At 52.2% G+C, this 20,177-nt stretch overlaps 1 protein-coding gene across 2 annotated transcripts in view; it reads right to left on the bottom strand.

The window, feature by feature from the left end:
* The window catches only part of Adamts14 (ADAM metallopeptidase with thrombospondin type 1 motif 14), a 78,485-nt gene extending 59,447 nt beyond the window's left edge, over positions 1–19,038 (bottom strand). For both annotated transcript variants that reach the window (XM_045137415.1, XM_045137416.1), the window contains exons 1-2: positions 18,950–19,038; positions 16,975–17,408 (exon numbers count right to left, since the gene is read on the bottom strand). In XM_045137415.1, coding sequence (XP_044993350.1) covers positions 16,975–17,408; positions 18,950–19,025 — 510 coding nt within the window. In that variant the 5' untranslated portion in view covers positions 19,026–19,038. The remainder of the gene's footprint in view (positions 1–16,974; positions 17,409–18,949) is intronic.
* Between the last annotated feature and the right edge of the window lie 1,139 nt (positions 19,039–20,177).

The raw sequence follows: 20,177 nt of genomic DNA, 5'->3' as shown, positions 1-20,177 counted from the left end.
ATCTGGAGTTTGTGTGCAGAGGCAAGAGACCCCGCTGCACCTTTATATACTCTCTCTGTCTTTTCTCTCTCCTCATAAACAAATAAATAAACCATCTTTTTTTTAAAAAGACCGTAGATTAGATGAGTGTCTTTGCATGAAATGTCCAGAACAGGGAAATTGAGAGAGACGAGAAGAAGGTTAGTGGTGTAGGGGCCGAGTTAATGAGGGTTAGAGCTAGAGGGCACTCATTTAATCGGCTAATGAAAATCTTCCCACACTGCCTCAGAGGCGGCAACAGGCATCTGTGAGTAGAATAAAAATCCCCATGGACTGCTGCACTTTGGATGGTGAATTCCATCTCAGCGCGGCTGCAGATTCAAAGGCTGAGGCCTGCTCAGGCAGACAAGAGCCACGGCACGCGCGGCGCACAGGCTGCCCGCGACCACGGAGGAGAGGGTCAGCGGGGCTCAGATGAAAGCCTCAAACCTAATGTGAGGCCCCGACCACGGGAGTTCTGCCAGCCAAGGCCTCGGCCCGAGCCCAGGAGGGTCTTTTTTTTTTTTTTTTTAAACAACTTCTTTTTTTTTTTTTTTAAATTATTATTTATTTATTTATTTGAGAGCGACAGACACAGAGAGAAGGACAGATAGAGGGAGAGAGAGAGAATGGGCGCGCCAGGGCTTCCAGCCTCTGCAAACGAACTCCAGACGCGTGCGCCCCCTTGTGCATCTGGCTAACGTGGGACCTGGGGAACCGAGCCTCGAACCGGGGTCCTTAGGCTTCACAGGCAAGCGTTTAACTGCTAAGCCATCTCTCCAGCCCGCAGGAGGGTCTTTTGATTCAGACCAAGCCGCAGTCTTGGGGATAAACAGGAGCCCTTATAGGATGGGGCCGAAAACAGACGGGCTTGCACGCTCTACCACGTTCTAACCTGGGAGCAAGAGAAGCCCTGGGAGAGGACTGAGACGTGCTACAACCAAGAGTCTACAAGCTGGAGGGGTGCCTGGGATGACCAGGGCATCTCGGTTCCCAGGAGCCTGACTTCTTCAGGTCCTGGAAAGTGCTAGATAAAAGGCTGCCAAAGTGTTGCTGGGCCCAGGCCATTTGCAGCAAGAATCCTTCTCAGGGAAGAGCAATACTGTGAGTTAAAAAAAAAAATGCAGAGGGGGGCTGGAGAGATTGCTCAGTGGTTAAGGCACTTGCATGCAAAGCCTAATGACCCGAGTTCGAGTCCCCAGTACCCACATAAAAGCCAGGTGCACAAAGGGGCACATGCATCTGGAGTCTGTTTGCAGAACCTGGAGGCCCTGGTGTGCCCATCCCCTCTATCTCTGTTCTCTCTCTGTGTGCTTGCAAATAAATAAGTTCATATATATATATAAATATATATATATTTACTGCAGAGATCTTAAGTCAGAGTGCCCATAGTTCAAATGCTGGCTCTCACTCTCATTCATGTAATCTTAGGTAAGTGGTTATACAGTACTCTCTGGGCTGAAGAAAGGTAATATATGTGGGGCATATAGAATGGTCCCCAACAGGCAGTGAGGGCTGAGCAAGCATGATTTTAATTATCCTCACTCAAACCATGCTTGGGAGTCCCAGTGACTTGGGAAAGGAGTGGTGGGGTCAGAGATAGGAGTGACCTTCTAGAATCCTGGAGGAGTTTGTCCCTGACTCCTGACTTTGATCTGCGCAGGTGTCTTGCCTATAAATGGAAGGACAATCCCAAAAGGAAAAAATAAAATAAAACCCCAGTGGATAAGCACACTATAGAGAAATCCTTAGCAAGAAAAGAAGGCTGAGAAAGGATGGTTTTCGAGATGCAAAGAATGCATGGTGGGGCACACACAGACCCAGCCGGCCGAGAGTTGTCTCTGGATGCCAAAGTCATGTGTGTTTTCCTTCTCCTAAAACCTTTGCTGTTTTCCAAGTTTTTAATGATTTCCTCGTCTCAAAAGGCAAGCCTGTTCAGCCCAGAGGTGTGTCTATTGCCATCACCAACAAAGTTGTTTCCATTTTCACACTGATTTCGAAGAGGGGAAGGAGTTGTAGAACTCAGTTTGAAAAATGGAAACTGTGTTGGTAGCTTTTACTCACTGTGACAAAATGTCTGAGGCAATAAAGTTAAAAGGAAGAAAGGTTTGCCTGGCTCATGGTCGTTTGGAGCTTCTGTTCCGGGATCTGTGACGGCATAGCACAGACAGCTCACAGTACAGCAAAGCTGCTTGCTTAGCTCAGGGCAGCCAGGAAGCAGAGAAACAGGAGGGGCTGGGGTCCCCAAATACCTTCAAGGGCATGCCTCCAAACACTTAACTCCTTTCCATTAAGCCCTACCACCTAAAGGTTCCATTACTTCCCAGTATCAGCCCACGCTGGTGATCAAGCCTTTTACACTCAAGTCTTTGGGGGAATGTTCCAGAACATTCAGCACCAACACAACGTAACCTTCCTTTGCTATCATACGACTTTCCTGCCAAGTGGTGTCCAGGCTGCACAGGAAAGTGAGGTTCAGCCCCAGCAGGGCTCCTCCAAGCTGCGGGACACATCTGAGACCAAAGGGTTGCAAAGATGAAGAGAGTGCTGGAGCACGCCCTCGGCTGGAGGGGGGCTTCTTTCTCCCGCCTCCCTCCCCTTTCTTTCTTCTTTCTAGAAAACAAAATATATTTTTTAAAATTTATTTGCAAGCAAAGAGAGAGAGAGAGAAGCAAAGACAACGGGAGCTCCAGGGCCTCCAGCTGCCGCAAATGAACTCCAGATGCATGCGCCACTTTGTGCATCTGGCTTACGTGGGTCCTGGGGAATTGAACTCAGGTCGTTAGGCTCTGCAGGTAAGTGCCTTAACCACTGAGCCATCTCTCCAACCCTCTTTCTTTTTCCTTCTTTCTTTCTCTTCCTTTTCTCCTTCCTTACTTTTCCTTCCCCTTCCAAGGACCCTCAATATCACACTCAATCTTTCTTTCCTTCTTCCTTTCTTTTCCTTCCTTCCTTCCTTCTTTTCTTTTCTCTACCTCCCTTCTTCTCTCTCTCTTTCTTTCTTTCTTCACCTCCATGACCTGATCCCAGTTTCTCTTCTTTGTCAAGCACAGGGTAGCCCTTAATGAAGTCTATGACAATTTTCCTCGTGCCAAAAAAATTGTAGAACTCTCTCTCCATCCAGGCCACTCCCCAGCTCTCTGAAGACACCTCAGTGGATGGTTTTGTTTGTTTGGTGTTTTTTGTTTTGTTTTGTTTTGTTTTTTTTGACATCTATGTCTTCAAAGCTTCCCAGATGGTTCCCACATGCAGCTCTGGTGGAGAACTATGCCCCTGTGGAACAGTGCTCAGAGAATGTCTGGGGGCTGGTCTGGGTTTGCAAGCACAGTGCCAGGAAGCCAGGACTTAAAGTGGACAGCCATGCAGGTCCTGACATGGGTGGAGCCATTAGGATGGTTCTGCAGCATTATGAGCATCTTCCAGGGCTGAGTGTGACCCAGGACCCTTGAGATGCACTCAAGCTTGGTACAGACCAAGGTGCCCTCTCGAGACCTAACCCTTTCCTCTGTGAGTTAAGAATAATGTGCCAACCTTGTCCCAAAGACAGTGGGGATTGAGAGGATGAGAGGCTGTGAACTGCGGGCAAGTCAGTGACGTATGGCCTCCCAAGCTAGGAGTCCTCTGTGCAGAGAGGAGAACTATCATGAGCAGTCACCCTGTGCTGGTGTTTTCAGTGATGTGTGTGATGGCAACGATAGTTAATTGTCCTCTAGGTTCAATCAGAACTCAACTGCTTGGGTCTCAACAGTTAGGCAATGGACTGGAGGCCCACTGCATGGGAGGGAATACATCCCTGATACTGAAAACTTAAAACAGGGGTGGTCATGAGCCCTAAGGGTGTAATATCTGCTGCTGTCTGGCTAAATGTATATACTATGCTTATCAAACCACCCAGTAAGCACTTCTCTTAATGTTCACACCCATATATTAATGCTACTCTCACTTTTGGTAGAGAATCTTCTCTTTTCAGATGGCAGTGACCTTGGGATGATTCAGAAGGTATCATAGTGATGGAAAGAAGTGACCGGAGTGCTCAGTACTGTAACATCTCTATCACACCTTCCAAGGCTCAGGGTCCATTGCAGAAGAAGTGGCAGAAAGAATGTAAGAGCCAAAGGAAGGGTAGGAATCCTTACAACATGCTCCCCCCAGACACAAAATGGCCTGGATATCCATGACCTCACAGCGCCTGACACTCCCTACACAAGACCATCATAAGAGGAGGAAAAGATCATGACATCAAAATAAAAGAGAGACTGATTGAGATGGGGCAGGGATATGATGGAGGGTGGAGTTTCAAAGGGGAAAGTGGGGGTGGTATTATCATGGAATATTTTTATAATCATGGAAGTTGTTAATAAAAATTTGAAAAACAAAAAGTTAGGCAAGTCACGGTCTGTTTCTACCCCATCCCCAGAGGGTCCTGGTGCTGGGGTGGGGCGAGGCTCACACCTACAGGTGATCAGAGGCTAGCCGGGAACCCAGCCTGAAGCATGACAGTCCTTGGTAGGACCACAGCCACGCCAGGTCCCATTCCTTAGCACCCAGGAGCCACACGGCTCAGAGGCTATGCTACACGAGTCCATCCCCATCACGGCCCACCATGAGCGGGCCGGGAGCTCTGCCTGGCCCCTTGCTTGGCTCCAAGTCCTGGCAGTGGCTGTGGCTTCGGGACGAGGAGACAGGAAGCAGCCCATGAGTGCCAGAAGGCGGTGTGGCTGCCAGGCCCGGAGCAGAGGAGAGGCCCCCTGCATGGAGGCTCCGTGGTGTACACATCACGGCTCAGATGCCAGCCAGCCCCTGCAGGGCAGCTCCATCGAAAGGGTGCAGCCAGTCCCTCAGCAGGAGAGAGCCAGCCAAGAAAGAGCCCAGAAGGCCCCTGTTCCAGCCGGGCTTTCCTCTGATCAGCCCTACAGCAGCCTGGCTCCGACCAAACTGCTTTGGCAATATGTCACGCCTCTCCACACGAGCTCACACATGGAAAGGCTACAGACCGATATGGTCTAAGAAAGTGACAGATGAGGGCTGGAGAGATGGCTTAGCGGTTAAGGCGTTGATCTGCAAAGCCAAAGGATCCCGGTTTGATTCTCCAGGTCCCACGTAAGCCAGATGCACATGGGGGTGCATGCATCTGGAGTTTGTTTGCAGTGGCGAGAGGCCCGGGTGTGGCATTCTCTCTCTCTCTCTCTCTCTCTCTCTCTCTCTCTCTCTCTCTCTCTCTCTTTCTCTCTCTGTGTGTGTGTGTGTCTCTAATAAATAAAAATAAAATCTTTAAAAAAAAAAAAAAGAAGTTCAAGATCCTTCTCAAAAAGCAAGTGATAGCTTAGTGGTTAAGGCACTTGCCTGCAAACCTAAAGGACCTTGGTTCGATTCCCCAGGATCCACGAAAGCCAGATGCACACAGCGGCGCATGCATCTGGAGTTTGTTTGCAGTGGCTGGAACCCCTGGCGTACCCATTCTCTCTCTCTCTCTCTCTCTCTCTCTCTCTCTCTCTCTCTCTCTCTCTCTTTCCCTCTCTCAAATAAAAATAAATATTTTTTTTTAAGTGATAGATGAGTGTGGTGGTTTGATTCAGGTGTCCCCCGTAAACTTGGGTGTTCTGAATGCTAGGATCCCAGCTGATGGAGATTTGGGGATTAATGCCTCCTGGAGGCAGTGTGTTGTTGGGGCGGGCTTGTGGGTGTTATAGCCAGTGTCCCCTTGTCAGTGTTTGGCACAGTCTCCTGTTGCTGTTATGCACCTGGTATTGGCCAGGGGGTGATGCCCATCCTCTGCTCATGCCATCATTTCCCCTGCCATCATGGAGCTTCCCCTCGAGTCTGTAAGCCAAAATAAACCCTTCCTCCCACAAGCTGCTCTTGGTCGGGTGTTTTCTGCCAGCAATGCCAACATGACTGCAACAATGAGGGACTCCATGCTGGCCAAGGAGAAGGCTCCCTGACAGGTAAGCACAAAAGACAAAGAGGGGTGCCACCCGGCTCCAGCTCCAGGGATCTTGGACAAGAGATTTACCCACTAAGCACCACAATCTCCTCTGCACAGGGCGCGGGGACAGTAAAAACGCCTTCAATCCAGCTTGGGGATAACACCCAGGTTTCAGATGTCCAGAATTTTGGCATTGCACCAATACGTGTCTCAGTTAACAACATAAACATCCATACTGTGGTTAACAGGTCCCTTCAATCTGCAATGGCATTCATTTGCTCATTCATTCATCAGAGAATGTGAAGTAGAGCCTAGGTGCTGGTGACCTAGTCAAAAATGCCTCGTGGGCTGGAGAAATGGCTCAGAGGTTAAAGGCACTGGCTTGTAAAGCCCGATGGGCAGGGTCTGATTCTCCAGTACCCATGGAAAACCCAAAGTGGCCCATGCGTCTGAAGCCCCTTTGCAGTAGCAGGAGGCCTTGGTATGCCCATTCTCTCTCTCTCTTATAAATAAATAAAATACTTTTAAAAAGATGCCTCTTTGAAAAATGAAGTTATGAAATTTGCAGAAAAATGGATGGACCTGGAAAGGATTATACTAAGTGAGGTAACCCAGGCCCAGAAAGCCAAGCGCCACATGTTCTCTCTCATATGTGGATCCTAGCTACAGATGACTGGGCTTCTGCGTGAGAATGAAAATACTTAGTAGCAGAGGCCAGTAAGTTAAAAAGGAGACATAAAGGGAAGAGAAAGGAAGGGAGGAGGGTACTTAATAGGTTGGTATTGTATATATGTAAGTACAATGATGGAGATGGGGAGGTAATATGATGGAGAATGGAATTTCAAAGGGGAAAGTGGGGGGGGGGAGGGAGGGAATTACCATGGGATATTTTTTATAATCATGGAAAATGGTAATAAATTTTTTTAAAAAATAGAAAAAACATATTACTCAAGTATTCAACCAAGTTTAAGGGTTCTCAAGACGGCCCTATGGCTTTTAGCATCCATCACCCTCAAGCTGTTGCCATGGCTAGCAGCTCACTGGCCTTGATCACTATTTACATGAGTTCAGTCCTCTTCCATCGACTCAGAAATCGCTGAGGGATTATAGGAAGACCTGGAGCACTCCTGTCCACCAAAGAGGATGGTCACCTGTTGTCGTGTGACCCTCTGTCTCTTCCCTTCCTTGGACCTCATCTCCTTAGATGGGAAGTGACGAGGGACAGACTCGGAGGCTCCGGAGCCTCTTCCAGCCACCGCCGTGTCCCTCTCAGGCCAAGGCCAGAGTGGAGGGCACCAAGCCCCACGCCAGTAGTGTTCGTGGCAGAGGCTGTCTGGAGATCGCTGGGGGGCTGTCACAGGAGCCTTGAGCTGCCCACAATGAGGTGTCATGTGGACATGGTTATCAGTGGTGGTGGTTTGGGGACTTTGAAGGCAAGCAAAGCCCCCATGTTGGAAACACGATGTGGGGGCCTGGCAAGCAGTTTGAGAACTTTCCACTGTAGAGCTTGGGAGCTGGGAACCCCACGGGCTCCCTTGCTGGGAGCTCACCCCAGCCTCGGGGCCGACACGACCCTCCCCACATGCAGCCCCGGTGACCCCCTCTCCCGTCACCACCTGGAGACACGGCCGAGGAAAGAAAAGTAAACCAGCCCAAGAGGAGGCCGATCTGCTGCTCAGCAGCGGCAGCGAGGTGACGTCTGGCTTTGATTCCATATCATAAATGGGTTATTAATCCAGGGCAGACAGCGAGGCAGGAATGCAGGGAGACAGGGAGGCAAGATGGCAAGATCTGACTGCCTCAAGCGCTGGAACCCCCCCCCCAGTACCCAGGGCCATGGCCCCACCGGTGCAGACCACTACGCGGGCAGATGGCCCTCCCAGGAGCAAGAGGAAGAGCCGCCTGTGCAGGCAGAGGGGTCTGCAAGCAAACCTGCAGTGCATCCTGCCACAGATCCTTCCTCACTCAAAGACGCTGGCAATGATGAGAAGACACTCCCGCTCACATCCCAGGGCTCTGCGGCATCCAAACACAAAGTAGAGGCCTGGGAATACACTATTCAGTCAGTAGAGAGCTGGCCTAGCATGCACGAAGCCTTTGAGTTCATCCCTCAAGAGAAAGGCCAGGGGCAACGAGCCGGGGGTGGGGGAGCAGCCAGCCCGCCCGCAAGGGAACAAGACGAGGTCCCGGTGGCCTTGTGTGTCCGCAGCGGATGGCGGACGGTCACTCAGTCCCCTCACTCCCTGCCTCTCCATGAAAGCCTGGGCTGGCCACCTCCGTGGATCTGGTGGGAGCCATGCACTCCGACGTGGCCACACCTCACCCCCAGAGTAAGTGAGCAGCCATCTTTGAGGGTCACCTCGGGGTGACTTGTGGGAACTTTTCTTCCTGATCTTCTTAGTGCGTTACAACACAAGATAGTAAAGTCCATAGTTAATTTTTTTTTTTTTTTTTTTTTTTGGTTTTTCAAGGTAGGGTCTCACTGTAGCCCAGGCTGACCTGGAATTCACTATGGAGTCTCAGGGTGGCCTCGAACTCATGGCAATCCTCCTACTTCTGCCTCCCAAGTGCTGGGAGTAAAGGCGTGCGCCACCACGCCTGACCATAGTTAATGTTTTTTAAAGGAGCCAGCATTTCTAAGGGATCTGAGCTATAACTATGTAGCAAATACAATAAGCCCAGTGGCACCCTTGGAACGCGGATGAGGCCTTGTATGGTCGTCTGAATGTGAAATGTCCCTGCACAGCCTCATGTGCTTGAAATTAAGCCTCATTCCCGATTCCCAGATAGTGGCAGTTTGGAAGGTGGAGCTTGCAGGAGCAGGTGTGCCACTTAGGGACAGTCTTGGAACAATGCAGCCCAAGGCCCCCTGGCCAGCGCCAGTTCACTCTTGCTGCTACCTCCCAGCTGCTGTGGCAAGACGTAATGCCCAGCCCCTGCTCTGCCGTGTTTCCTGCACTATGATGAAGCTTCCCCTCAAAACTGTAAGCCGGTGGGGTGGCTGGAGAGACGCCTTAGCAGTTCAGGTGCTTGCCTGTGAAGCCTAAGGACCCAGGTTCGATTCCCCAGTACACACATAAGCCAGATGCACAAGGTGGTGCACGTGTCTGGAGTTCATTTGCAGCAGCTGAAGGCCCTGGAATGCCCATTCTCTCTATACATATATCTGCTTCTCTCCCTCTCTCTCTCTCAAATAAATAAATAAATGAAATATTTATTTTAAAAAACATGAGTGGAGCTGGGTGTGGGTGTGCATGCCTTTAATCACAGCACTTGGGAGGAAGAGGTAGGAAGATTGCCTTAAGTTTGAGGCCACTCTGAGACTAATTCCTGGTCAGCATGGGCTACAGCAAAACCCTGCCTTAAAGACCTCACCCCCCCCTCAAAAAAAAGAAATAAATAGGAGCTAGAGTCACTTCTAAAAGCAAACCCTCCCCCCAACATTCCCTCACTGAGGCAGTTTCCCTGTCCTGCACACTTGCCCAGGCCAGGGGGAAACACTCAGACCCTGCCCCTTGGGATACCTGCTCATGGTGAGACTGCCACCTGGGGCGAGAAACAAGGTATACCTTGAGAAAAGCTAACAGGCCTAAGGCCACACAGGCTCTGCCTGATGTCTGAGGGCCAGAGAACCCCTGGAATGGCCATCAGGCAGATGGGACGTCCCTGACATTCTCTTCCAGCCCGTCACCCTCTTCAGACCCAGGGGCTGCAAGCAATTAAGCCACAGTATTACGATGGCCTTGGCTGAGATGTTGGAGCCCTTAACACTCTGACAGCTCCAAGTCGTAATAATCCCCACTTTCCAGATAAGGAAACTGAGGCACAGAGAATTTAGGGAGTGCCCACGGTCACAAAATGTGCACAAGACAGAGCTGAGATTCCAAACCAGGCAGTAGCTCCAATAGTCCCCCCAATCCCCGCCTCCTCCCCCACTCACACCACCCACCATTTGGACTGAATATGAGTCCTGCCGTATCTGCACATTGAAAGCTAATCACCCCACGATTGTATTAAAAGGTGATTGAGTCAGGCGGACAGAGCCCTCAAGGATGGGAGAGGCCGCTTCATATGGGGAACTCACTAGGTCCGGTTTGTTTCTCTTCCACCTCTTCACGTGAGGGCACGGCATTTGTCCCCTCCACAGGACTAAGCAGTCACTAGACACCAGAGCTCCCAACACTCTGCCTTTGAGCTTCCCGGCTTCCAGAACCTTAAGAAATAAATATGTCTGTCTGTGTTTACTTGTTCTTGGACCCCAGAGCCTTATGAGAGGCTGGCACGTGCTCTACTGCCAAGCTGCACGCCAGCCCAATGTCGGTAGTTTGTAAACTTCCCAGTCTCCCGCATTTTGGTAGAACGGCATGCTAAGAATGACATCGGGGGCTGGAGAGATGGCTTTGGGGCTGCAGAGACGGTGTTAGTGGGCAAGTAGTTAAGGCATTTGCCTGTGAAGTCTAAGGATCCAGGTTTGATTCCCCGGTACCCACATAACCCAGATGCGCAAGGAGATGCATGCATTTGGACTGTTTGCAGCGACTGCAGGTCCTGGAGCCCATTCTCTCCCCACCCCCGTCTCTCTCTCCTGCCCCCCACCTCTTTCTTTCTCTCTGTCTCTCTCTCTCAAATCAAGTATTTTAAAAAAGAATGACATTCAACCAACAATCCCCATAGCCTCTAGCTATGAGACCAGCTGCTGGGCTCAGTCACTGTCTTAAAAATTAGAACATTGTATCGAAACATCCATATTTCTGATTTTTCCTTTAAAAAAAGGAAACATACTTAAAGCACTTGCAAAGCCACACTGGCCCTGGAGAGTCAGCTCCTCACCCGTTTGTCACAATATGACCTCTTTCTACCGTCACTGGCACTTAGCTTTCTCTTGGTGTCCATCTGCTCCTAGCCTTCCAACCGGGCATGGGGGCAGCTGTGTACCAGGCGCTGGAGGGTGACATGGAGCGTGTCCAGGGAGGGGAGGGCAAAGACATGTGGGAGCCAAGTAAATAGCATGGACCGGTGGGGGGAGGGGGGCTTGGAGGGTGAGGCAAGAGTATGATATTGGAGGAGATAAGAAATTGGCTAGGCAACTTGGGGGGGTGACAGGACCCCAAAGTGACAGTTTTCTTTTTTTTTTTTTTTTTTTTTTTTGACTAAATGCAGGAATTGTCCTTGGGCCTGTAGGAGAAAGCCTAGGTCATTATACATCACTATGGCGACCCCATATGGAGCCCTTCCACTCCCTCCTGAAAAGACTCTTCCTGGAGAATTAAGACCTCCGGGAAGATGTCCTTTTCTAAGAATCCTGAGCCCAGACACCTGACATCAGGTCTAGACTGTCTAAACCATCTGCCCATCCACGGGGCTCAGAAAAAAAAACCCAACCTGAATCTTGGCGTGGGTTTCTCAAATCTCCCCTTGCCTCCCTGGACAAGAGCTCTGCCTTTTCCTTCTCTTAAATTCTGTCTCTCTCCCTCCCTCCATCCATCCCTTCCTTCCTTCTTTCCTTTCCTCCATCCTTCCTCCAGCTCTTCTTCTCTTTAAAGCTCTCCCTCCTTAAAATTCTAAGCAATAATAAAATCTTTCTGAACCTTATCCACTGGTCTGTGTATTTCATTTGTTCAATTCTTAAGACAAGAATCCAGGGACATCCCTTCCCCCACCAGAAAAAAAATTTTTTTTTGTTTTTTGTTTTTTTAGGTAGTCTTATTCTAGCTCAGGCTGACCTGGAATTCACTATGCAATCTCAGGGTGGCCTTGAAGTCACAATGATCCTCCTACTTCTGCCTCCCAAGTGCCGGGATTAAAGGCATGTGCCACCCACGCCCAACTCCAAAATCATTGACGCGTTGGCATACAGTATTGGTGCATTGGCAAGGAACCCCAAAATTTCTATATCAATGTCATTGAATCCTCTGAATGCTAGTCTGCTCCTCCTCCTTACAGAAAAGGACCTAAGCCCAGAGAGATTTAGAAACTTGCTTAGGGTCACACCACCAGGGTAGAAAAGACCACCCTTCCCACATCCTAGACCACCTCCTCTTACCCAATACCAGCAACACCTTTGCACACCTATTTGTAGGCAGTTCACACGCCATACAGAGCACACCTCCGCCACTTACTGGGCTCCCCCCGGGCACAGCCCGCAGGCAGCAAGCAGCATTTCTTTAAAGCCCGTTCATCCCCGTCAGAAAAGGCTCTTGGCCCTTGCCCTCTGCAGCCCCACGTTAGAGACAAGAGGCTCAGAGCCACGCGGGGAGCAGGTCAGTGAGAAGCAGCGGGGCGGGGACTCTGCCTCCCCTCCCCCGCCCCTCCCACTCTGCCAAAAAGTGCTGCATCTGCAGAGTGGAAAAACGGAACCAGATGTGACAATTCTTACACGTGTGGCCTCTTCTGTGCCAGGCCCTGACTCACAGAGGCATTGAAGACAGTGGGAAAGCCCAGCACAGAGACTCACGGCCCAGGACCCTGGGAAGCAGACAGGGTGGGCGATGTGTCTCTGGGTGGGAATCCCATTCTGCACCCCACAGACTCTCCAATACCCACAAAGAACTGCTGCCCCGCCAGGTAACCAGCATTAGGAGCCCGAAAGAACTAATCGGGTCATTGCCACTACCAGAACATATGTCTGGAAGCATCCTAGGCTAGTCCTGCACGCATGCACGCGCGCACACACACACATACACACAGGAAACACTTCCCAGAAGCAAGCCTGCAGGGTGGTGGGGGTGGTATTCCCATATTCCTTGTTTGCCCAAACCATCCTCAAACCTGGCTGGCTAGATCAGTCTTTCTCTCTGTTGGCCCAAGGCCCAACACAACATCAAGTTGATGATGGGATGTTTGGGTCATCCTGGAACAATGCCACCACCTCCAGGGAGCCTGGGCCAAGTAGACCCTGGTGTCTCACCACCTAGGGATGGCCTGGCTGGGGTGTGCAAGGGCAGATCCTGCAAGCCCCTCCCTTCAAGCTGGAACAGGAGACGCTGGTGTCGTACCAAGCCTAGGACAGGAGGAAGGAGCCCCACCGTGTAGACAGAGCTGCAGCCATCTTGGATGTTCTCTGCTCGGGTGAGAAGCATTGTGTCTAAAGGGGTGCTCAGGGCCGGAGAGATGGTTTAGTGGCTAAGGCGCTGGCCTGCAAAGCCAAAGGACCCAGGCTCAATGAGCCCTGTTCAATTCCCCAGATCCCATGTAAGCCAGATGCACAAGGTGGCGCAGCGTGCGTCTGGAGTTCATCTGCAGTGGCTGGAGGCCCTGCCACGCCCATTCTCCTTCTCTCTAATAAATAAATAATAAAATAAAAATAAATAAAATATTTTAAAGGGTTGCTAATTGGGGCAGCAATCCTCGCCACCCCTCCTGCCACTCTGCAGAGCGGGTTCCTGGGACAGGGACTGCACCCGACAGTGAGTTCACACTCACCACTGGGGATGGACACTATCTTATCTGTGTTCCCGTTATCTTCGGATCTCCTCCATGGGGCTTTTGTCCCTGGTCAGTGTTCAGTATGCAACTTTTTTCAAGTACTTTTTTCTCCTTTATTCTTTTTGGCAGGAATCCTGGGGCTGGGGAAATGGCTCAGCCAAGTGCTTGCTGCCGCACAAGTGTAGGTAAGTGACTTTGGACCTCAAAAACCCATGTAAAGGCTGGGCCCGGTGCTGTGAGCCTGTCTCTGCCCCGGGGGAGGTATCAACAGGAGGTCTTTGGGCTTGCTGGCTAGCTAGTCCAGCAGAATCAGTGAGCTCCAGGTTCCGTGAGAGACCTCGCCTCCAAAACTAAGATAGAGGGCTGCAGAGATGACTTAGCGGTTAAGGTGTTTGCCTGCAAAGCCAAAGGACCCTGGTTCGATTCCCCAGGACCCATGTAAGCCAGATGCACAAAGTGGCACATGAGTCTGGAGTTTGTTTGCAGTGGTCAGAGGCCCTGTTGCACCCATTCTATCTGCCTTTCTCTCTCTCTTAAATAAATAATATTTTTAAAAATTTTAAAAAGCTCAGCGGAGCCTGTGAGACCTGACCCAGCCTCTGCCAAGCCACACAATCAACCCCCACCCACCAGTGAGTGTCGGGGCGGCCTTCTTAGGTCCACTGAGGAAGAGTGAAGTCCAAAGATGGGGAGCGACTTTCATAAGGTCACACAGCTAGAGAGGACATTACTCAGAGGCCACCGAAACTTGGCAACATCATCTAGGGCATGCGTGAACCCAGGCCTACACATCAGTCCCTTCATCCACCAGCCCCAACAACCAGGCACAATGCTCATCAAGCACGCGGCATGGTGTGGCCACATGGTCGCGTTCACAGGGTGCTGGGACATGATCTCCCGTGACAGCCAGCGCCTGTCAGCAGGCTGCTGAGCTGGTTCAATGACAAGTATGTTCTTGGGGAGGCTGAAATGGTGCTGATCATCCCCTCGCACCTCACTTGAGGGCCAACCACACACTGACTGAGCTCTCTCCATGCGTCACTCCAGGATGATGGCCAAGCAGCAGACCCCAAGCCCCAAGGGCATCTGGGCAAGCTCTCATGTCTCCCCCCGCCCGCCACATACAATCAGGATTTCTCAAAGTCCACCTATGAACCCCTTGCCCCAGATCACCTGTAAAGTTTGGTTGGCAAAGCAGATTCTGGGTCCCACCCCAATGGGGAAGGCATTGCGGCTCTAATAGAGCGCTCAATGGCTCACACTCAGCCCTGAGAACCAGCCACTACTTAGGCCGTGTCTTTCCACCATGGCCCTATTGCCTGCAGTGGTCTGAAAACCGTTGACAGGAAGGCAAAAAAAAAAAAAAAATCATTGTTGAGCCAGGCGTGGTGGCACACGCCTTTTATCCCAGCACTCAGGAGGCAGAGGTAGGAGGATCACCATGAGTTCGAGGCCACCTTGAGACTACATAGTAAATTTCAGGTCAGCCTGGGCTAGAGTGAGACCCTACCTCGAAAAATCAAAAAAACAACAAAAAAAAAAAATCATTGTTTATACATATCTGTATGGGTATATGAATAAATCTCCGAATCCACACAGTACATAACACTTGTGGTATTAAACTTGTGGGTGAGCTTGATTCGGAGGACATGTCTAAAGCAACCTCACAGGAGGCTGAAAATGAGATCGAGACACAAGGGACAAGGGGCTGGGTCAAATGCCAACTGTGCAAACATGAGGACCTGGGTTCAGATCCCCAGCACCCACGGAAGTGCCAGGCAGGCACGGGGCCTGCCTGTAATCCCAGTGCTCCGGGGATGGAAACAGGAGATCCTGAAAGTGTCCTGGCCAGCTAGGCCAGCTGGATCAGCTAGTTCTGGGTTCAGTGAGAGACCCTGCCTCAGTAAACAGCGACTCACGAAGACACCTGACGCCAACCTCTGACCACCACATGCGTTTGCGCACCCACCCGCGTGTCTGCACGCATACGAACAGCCATACACACATGCACACGACACACAAGTAGATGTGAAAAAAAAAAAGAAGAAGAAAAAGAAGAATAGGGCTAGAGAGATGGCTCAGCGGTTAAGGTGCTTGCCTGCAAAGCCTAAGGACCCAGGTTCGACTCTTCAGATTCCACATAAGCCAGAAGCACAAGGTGGCACTCATGTCTGCAGTTCGAATGCAGTGGCTGTAGGTCCTAGCATGCTAATTCTCTCTCTCTCTCTCTCTCTCTCTCTCATTTAAAAAAAAAAAAAAGGCCAGTCTGTTGGGCTTGACTCAAATAAATAAATAAATAAATAAAAATAAGAAGCCATGGGCTGAAGAGATGCTTAGCGGTTAAGGCGTTTGCCTGCAAAGCCAAAGGATCCGGTTTGATTCTCCAGGACCCATGTAAAGTCAGATGCACCAGGGGGTGCATGCATTTGGAGTTCACTTGCAGTGGCTGGAGGCCCTGGAGTGCACATTCTCTCCCTCACTCTCTCTTTCTGCCTCTTTCTCTCTAATAAATAAATACTTAAAAAAATAAAATAAGAAGCCGAGATCATCAAGTCCAGGCAGCAGGGAGACATCTTAAGCAGTGTTCACAGCCCTCCCTTTGGACAGACCCTTACCAGGCCTCCTCATCTCCATCTGATTCAGCTTCTCTCAACGCTCAAGGCCACAGCAAGTGGGTCTCTTCCTGAGATGCATCAACCCATGCCCATTGTCGCTGGCAAGGTAGATGGTGGCAAGAGCTGTGCTCCAGGACCCGAAAGCAAGCTCCAGGGGCTTGACACACCACGGACGGGCAGGACGGGCAGCCCGGGGAGCCAGAGCCAACACACATGGGGAAAAGGAAACCACCGGAGCGTTCTGCCTTGACACAGGAGCCGAGCAGCCAGGACATTCCTAGCATAGGGGAAGAGGATTCCAAGACAGGGACCACGTGGGACGGCAGGGGAAGAACAGGTGGCTTTGGGAGACAATATGGACAGGAGGAGAAGAAAGACATGGTATAACAGCAGTGGTACTAAAACCCATGAAGACCACTGTGCCGGGCTGGCGGGGTAGGCCACGCGCAGGCATCACGAGAGTTCGGTGACATCACGCAGAACAGAAACTCTATGCCGGACGGATAAACAAACCCAACTCGGGTGTGTTGGTGCACAGGTACAATCTCAGCACTGGGAGACGGACATAGGAGGATCTTGAGTTCAAGGCCAGCCTGGGCCCTGTCACAGCAATAATAAGTAAATCCCCATTTTATGCATAGTGAAAAGAAGCACAGAAAAGTTCAAAAAAAGCCAAATCCTCCTAACTAGTGAGTCACCAGGACACCCCAGAGCCCACCTTCCTCGGGCTGGCATTAGTCTGGGCCAAGAGGCCCCAGCCAGGTAGCTCGTGGTCCAGGTGGGCTCCTGGATGGTGAGATGGGTATAATAAAGGGACCGTCCCGACTAGGCTACTTCATGCCTGGCAGAGCCTGGTGACTAGCTATGGCCGGTGGGACCCTGTCTGGAAGGGAAGCCCAATACCACACCTCTGGAAATCCCAAATGCAGAGACGCTGAGGGCTGGGGAAGAGGCTGCCTGCTCAACAGGATCGAGTCCTGTGTCCCTTACCAGTCCGTCACAGTTGCTGATGGCAACGGCTGCCCCGGGCATCCCGGTGATGCCTCCAGTGTACACGCACTCCTGATGCAGGGGCTGCCGGAAGAACTCCCGAAAATCTTCGTGCCACTCCACCGAGGCCCCTGGTGCCACCAACCTCCGGTTAGGCCGGAGCCGCACGTGCAGCTCTTTCCCAAAGACAGTCACATTGAAGTAGAGGGAGTGGCGCCCCGACCCGGCCGACCTCGGGGTCTCTCCCTGGGGACTGCGAGCCACCCGGAGGCGTCCGGAGCTTGAGGCTGGGCTGGATGGCCTGTCCATGACCACAGTCCCTGCAGAGGCGGCAGCAGGGCCGGACACCACGTGGGAGAGGAAGCGTCCCCGGAAGTCGGTACTGCAGGGCACGGTCACACGATAGTCACTGAACTTCCCAGACAGATGCAGGTCTGTCAGAGGTAAACCAAGAGTTACTTCACTGTGCAGAGGAAAAGAGGATGTTGGGAGTCCCTCGGGGGCAAAGAGGGACGGGTACCACTGAGTACCATCATCCACAGATTCCGTAGCTCAAGTTCACGTACTTTCCACCCTGGCTTCCTGAGCTCCCACATTCCTACACTGGGATGAACGGTGTTCAGGTTGACATAATTTGTGGGTGTTAATTTCTCCCCGTGGGCCCCTGGGTCCTTTTATATTTAGCAGAAGAAAACAAGGGATGCCAAACAGTTCCGTCTCTCTAGCAACAAGCCCTCCAGCCTCAGGCACTGCCTGCGAAGGAATTGGACTTCTCGGAGACTTCCCTAGGCCAGATCTGCCCCAATTCCCCTGAGTGTGCTTTTCAGTCACCAGCCCAGCCTGGGGTAGGGCCTTCACCAAGCTCCCAAGAATGTAGCTGCCAAAACAAACACACCTAGAAACCCAGGGGATCCTGGCCCATGTCAGAGAGAAAGGTGGGGCTGGAGACGGGAGGGAGGGGGAAAGGAGGGAACGAGCGGTTCTATATTTTTCCAAGGTTACAAAGAAAACTTTTTTTTTTTTTTTTAACCAGCACAGTGGCTGTGAGATTTCTTTCTACATGGCCCAGCCCCAAGTCGGATAAATATAGATCTTCAAAAATAAAAGGAGACACAGGGGGTGACCTGCCCACTTTGGCTGAATGAAGTGTGAGGTCATGGCCCCATGCTCCAGGCCACGTGCCCCATCCTCAAACAGCTCTCCCTGCACCCAGTCAGCCCAGGCAGGGATGACAGCACACTGGCTTCCAGGCCTGGTGATTCATGGATATGCATTTGGAGGGATTTTTCATTTGCACACAGTTCCATGTCTCTCTTCCCCAATCCACGGCGCTGCTAAAACATAGAAAAAGGAACTGGCCTGAAGATCCCAAGGTGCCTGGAAGTGAGGGGATCTCTTCTTACTCGGGGGAGAGCGGAAGGCCATCATACTGCGCAAAAGGGGTCCCACGTTAGCCCATGAATCCTGCCTGGAAACGCCCCAGGGCATGTGCCCACTACCCAAAGCCCCAGGAGGGTACCCCATGCTGGAAGACGTGCATGGAGTGTGTCTGGTCAGTGCCTCGGTTGGGTGGGGTGTCTGGGGTGGAGAGGGAGATGAACACGTGCAAACCAGATTCTGTGTAAGAGTCAGGGCCCTGGGTTCTCCATGGTGGGGTGTGATCACCTGCTTGCCTGATTGGATGTGTGTGAAAGACAACCAGATACACGCACGTGCACACGCTCCCACGATTGGGAAGGGGTAGAGAGAGAACTCAGAAGAGACTTAATGTTCCCCGAAACCCCTCCTTGGGGGCTCAGCTTACCTCTAATGACAGAAAGGACCAGAATGCCTTAAAAGTCTCCCAAACAACCCAGCAGTGCCTTCCACCCTCTGGAGCCCTGTCCCAGCGGCTGGAGTATCCGAGAGAACCCTCAGCTCCCCCCAAGTCCCCGGAGAACCCCTGGCGTCCCCAGCGCCCCCGGCCCGCACGCACCTGGGCTCTGTCCACCCGCGGCGAGCGCGCAGTACCAGGGCAGCAGACAGGTCAGCAGCGAGCCGAGCGGAGCCATGTGGCCGCCTCGAAGGGACACGGGGCCGGGCAGCAGCCTGAGCCGACCCCCGCTTCCCGGGGGGCTGCGGGCAGGGCTGGGGCGCGTCCCCGAGCTGCCCCGGCGGCCTCGGTCTCCTGCGCTCCGGCTCCAGGCCGAGGCTCCGGGCTGGGGAGAGCGGAGCGGCCGCCGACGCGCCAGCGCCCCCGGTGCCTGCTGCTGCGGGCCGCTGGGCTCGGGCTCGGGGCTCGGGGTTCGGGGCGGGCCGGGGGTGGGCACACCGGGCGGGGCGGGGCGGAGCGGAGCTGGGGGGCGCCGGCGCCCGGGGGAGGGGGCGGGCCCGCCGAGGCTGCGGCGAGCGGCCGGCCCGGGATCGGAAGTGCCACGCGGAGCCCGCGCAGGGGCTGCAGGCGCACCGGGCGAGCGTGCCTTCCGCGGGAGCAGTGGCCCCAAGCTGCTTCTGGGGGCTGGATAGGGTAGGGGGGGCTCCCCCTTTCTCCACGGGCTCTGTTATCACTGTATTTGGAAGACTGGGGGTGGTGAACTTATACACACACCCCAAACCTCGGAACGGTCTTGATACCCCACTGACCACTTGCCTTTCCCCCACTTTGCAGAATACATGGCTACGGGACCCTAGAGTGCGTCTATAGTCCTGCGTCCTGGCCAAGTGTAGGGTCAGGCAAGGAGGGCAGAGGGCCCCACTTTCCAGCCAGACAACTGGCTCGGATTGAACTTTATGCCTGTGATGACTCCTAACTTTGGCACCTAGCAGATGCACAAGTATACTCCATCGGCTTCCACTGCAGGCGCCTGCCGCTCTCGCCCGAGTCCTCGGTGGAATGATGGGAGATTCTGAACCGTGAGATTGGACGTGGGCCTGGCAGTCACGTTTGAGATCAGTTTGCTAAGCAGCGCCAAGTGGCAACGGAAAAGCAGTGCCCTTGTTTCACTCTGCAAATTTGGAAATAAACTGTTATTTCAAGTCATCCACAGGTGGACCCTTAGAGAAAGGAGAATTTGGAGTTTTGTTGTTGTTTTGTTTTGAAATCTCTGGCATAAAGAATCTCTGGAATGGCTGGGCTTGGTGGCGCACGCCTTTAATCCCAGAAATCTGGAGGCAGAGGTAGGAGGATGGCTGTGAGTTCGAGGCCACCCTGAGGCTCAATAGTG

Source organism: Jaculus jaculus, chromosome 18 (genome assembly GCF_020740685.1).
Source record: "Jaculus jaculus isolate mJacJac1 chromosome 18, mJacJac1.mat.Y.cur, whole genome shotgun sequence".
Classification (NCBI taxonomy): domain Eukaryota; kingdom Metazoa; phylum Chordata; class Mammalia; order Rodentia; family Dipodidae; genus Jaculus; species Jaculus jaculus.
Note: the sequence above shows the minus strand (reverse complement) of the source record. Positions and strands in the feature narration are given on the sequence as shown.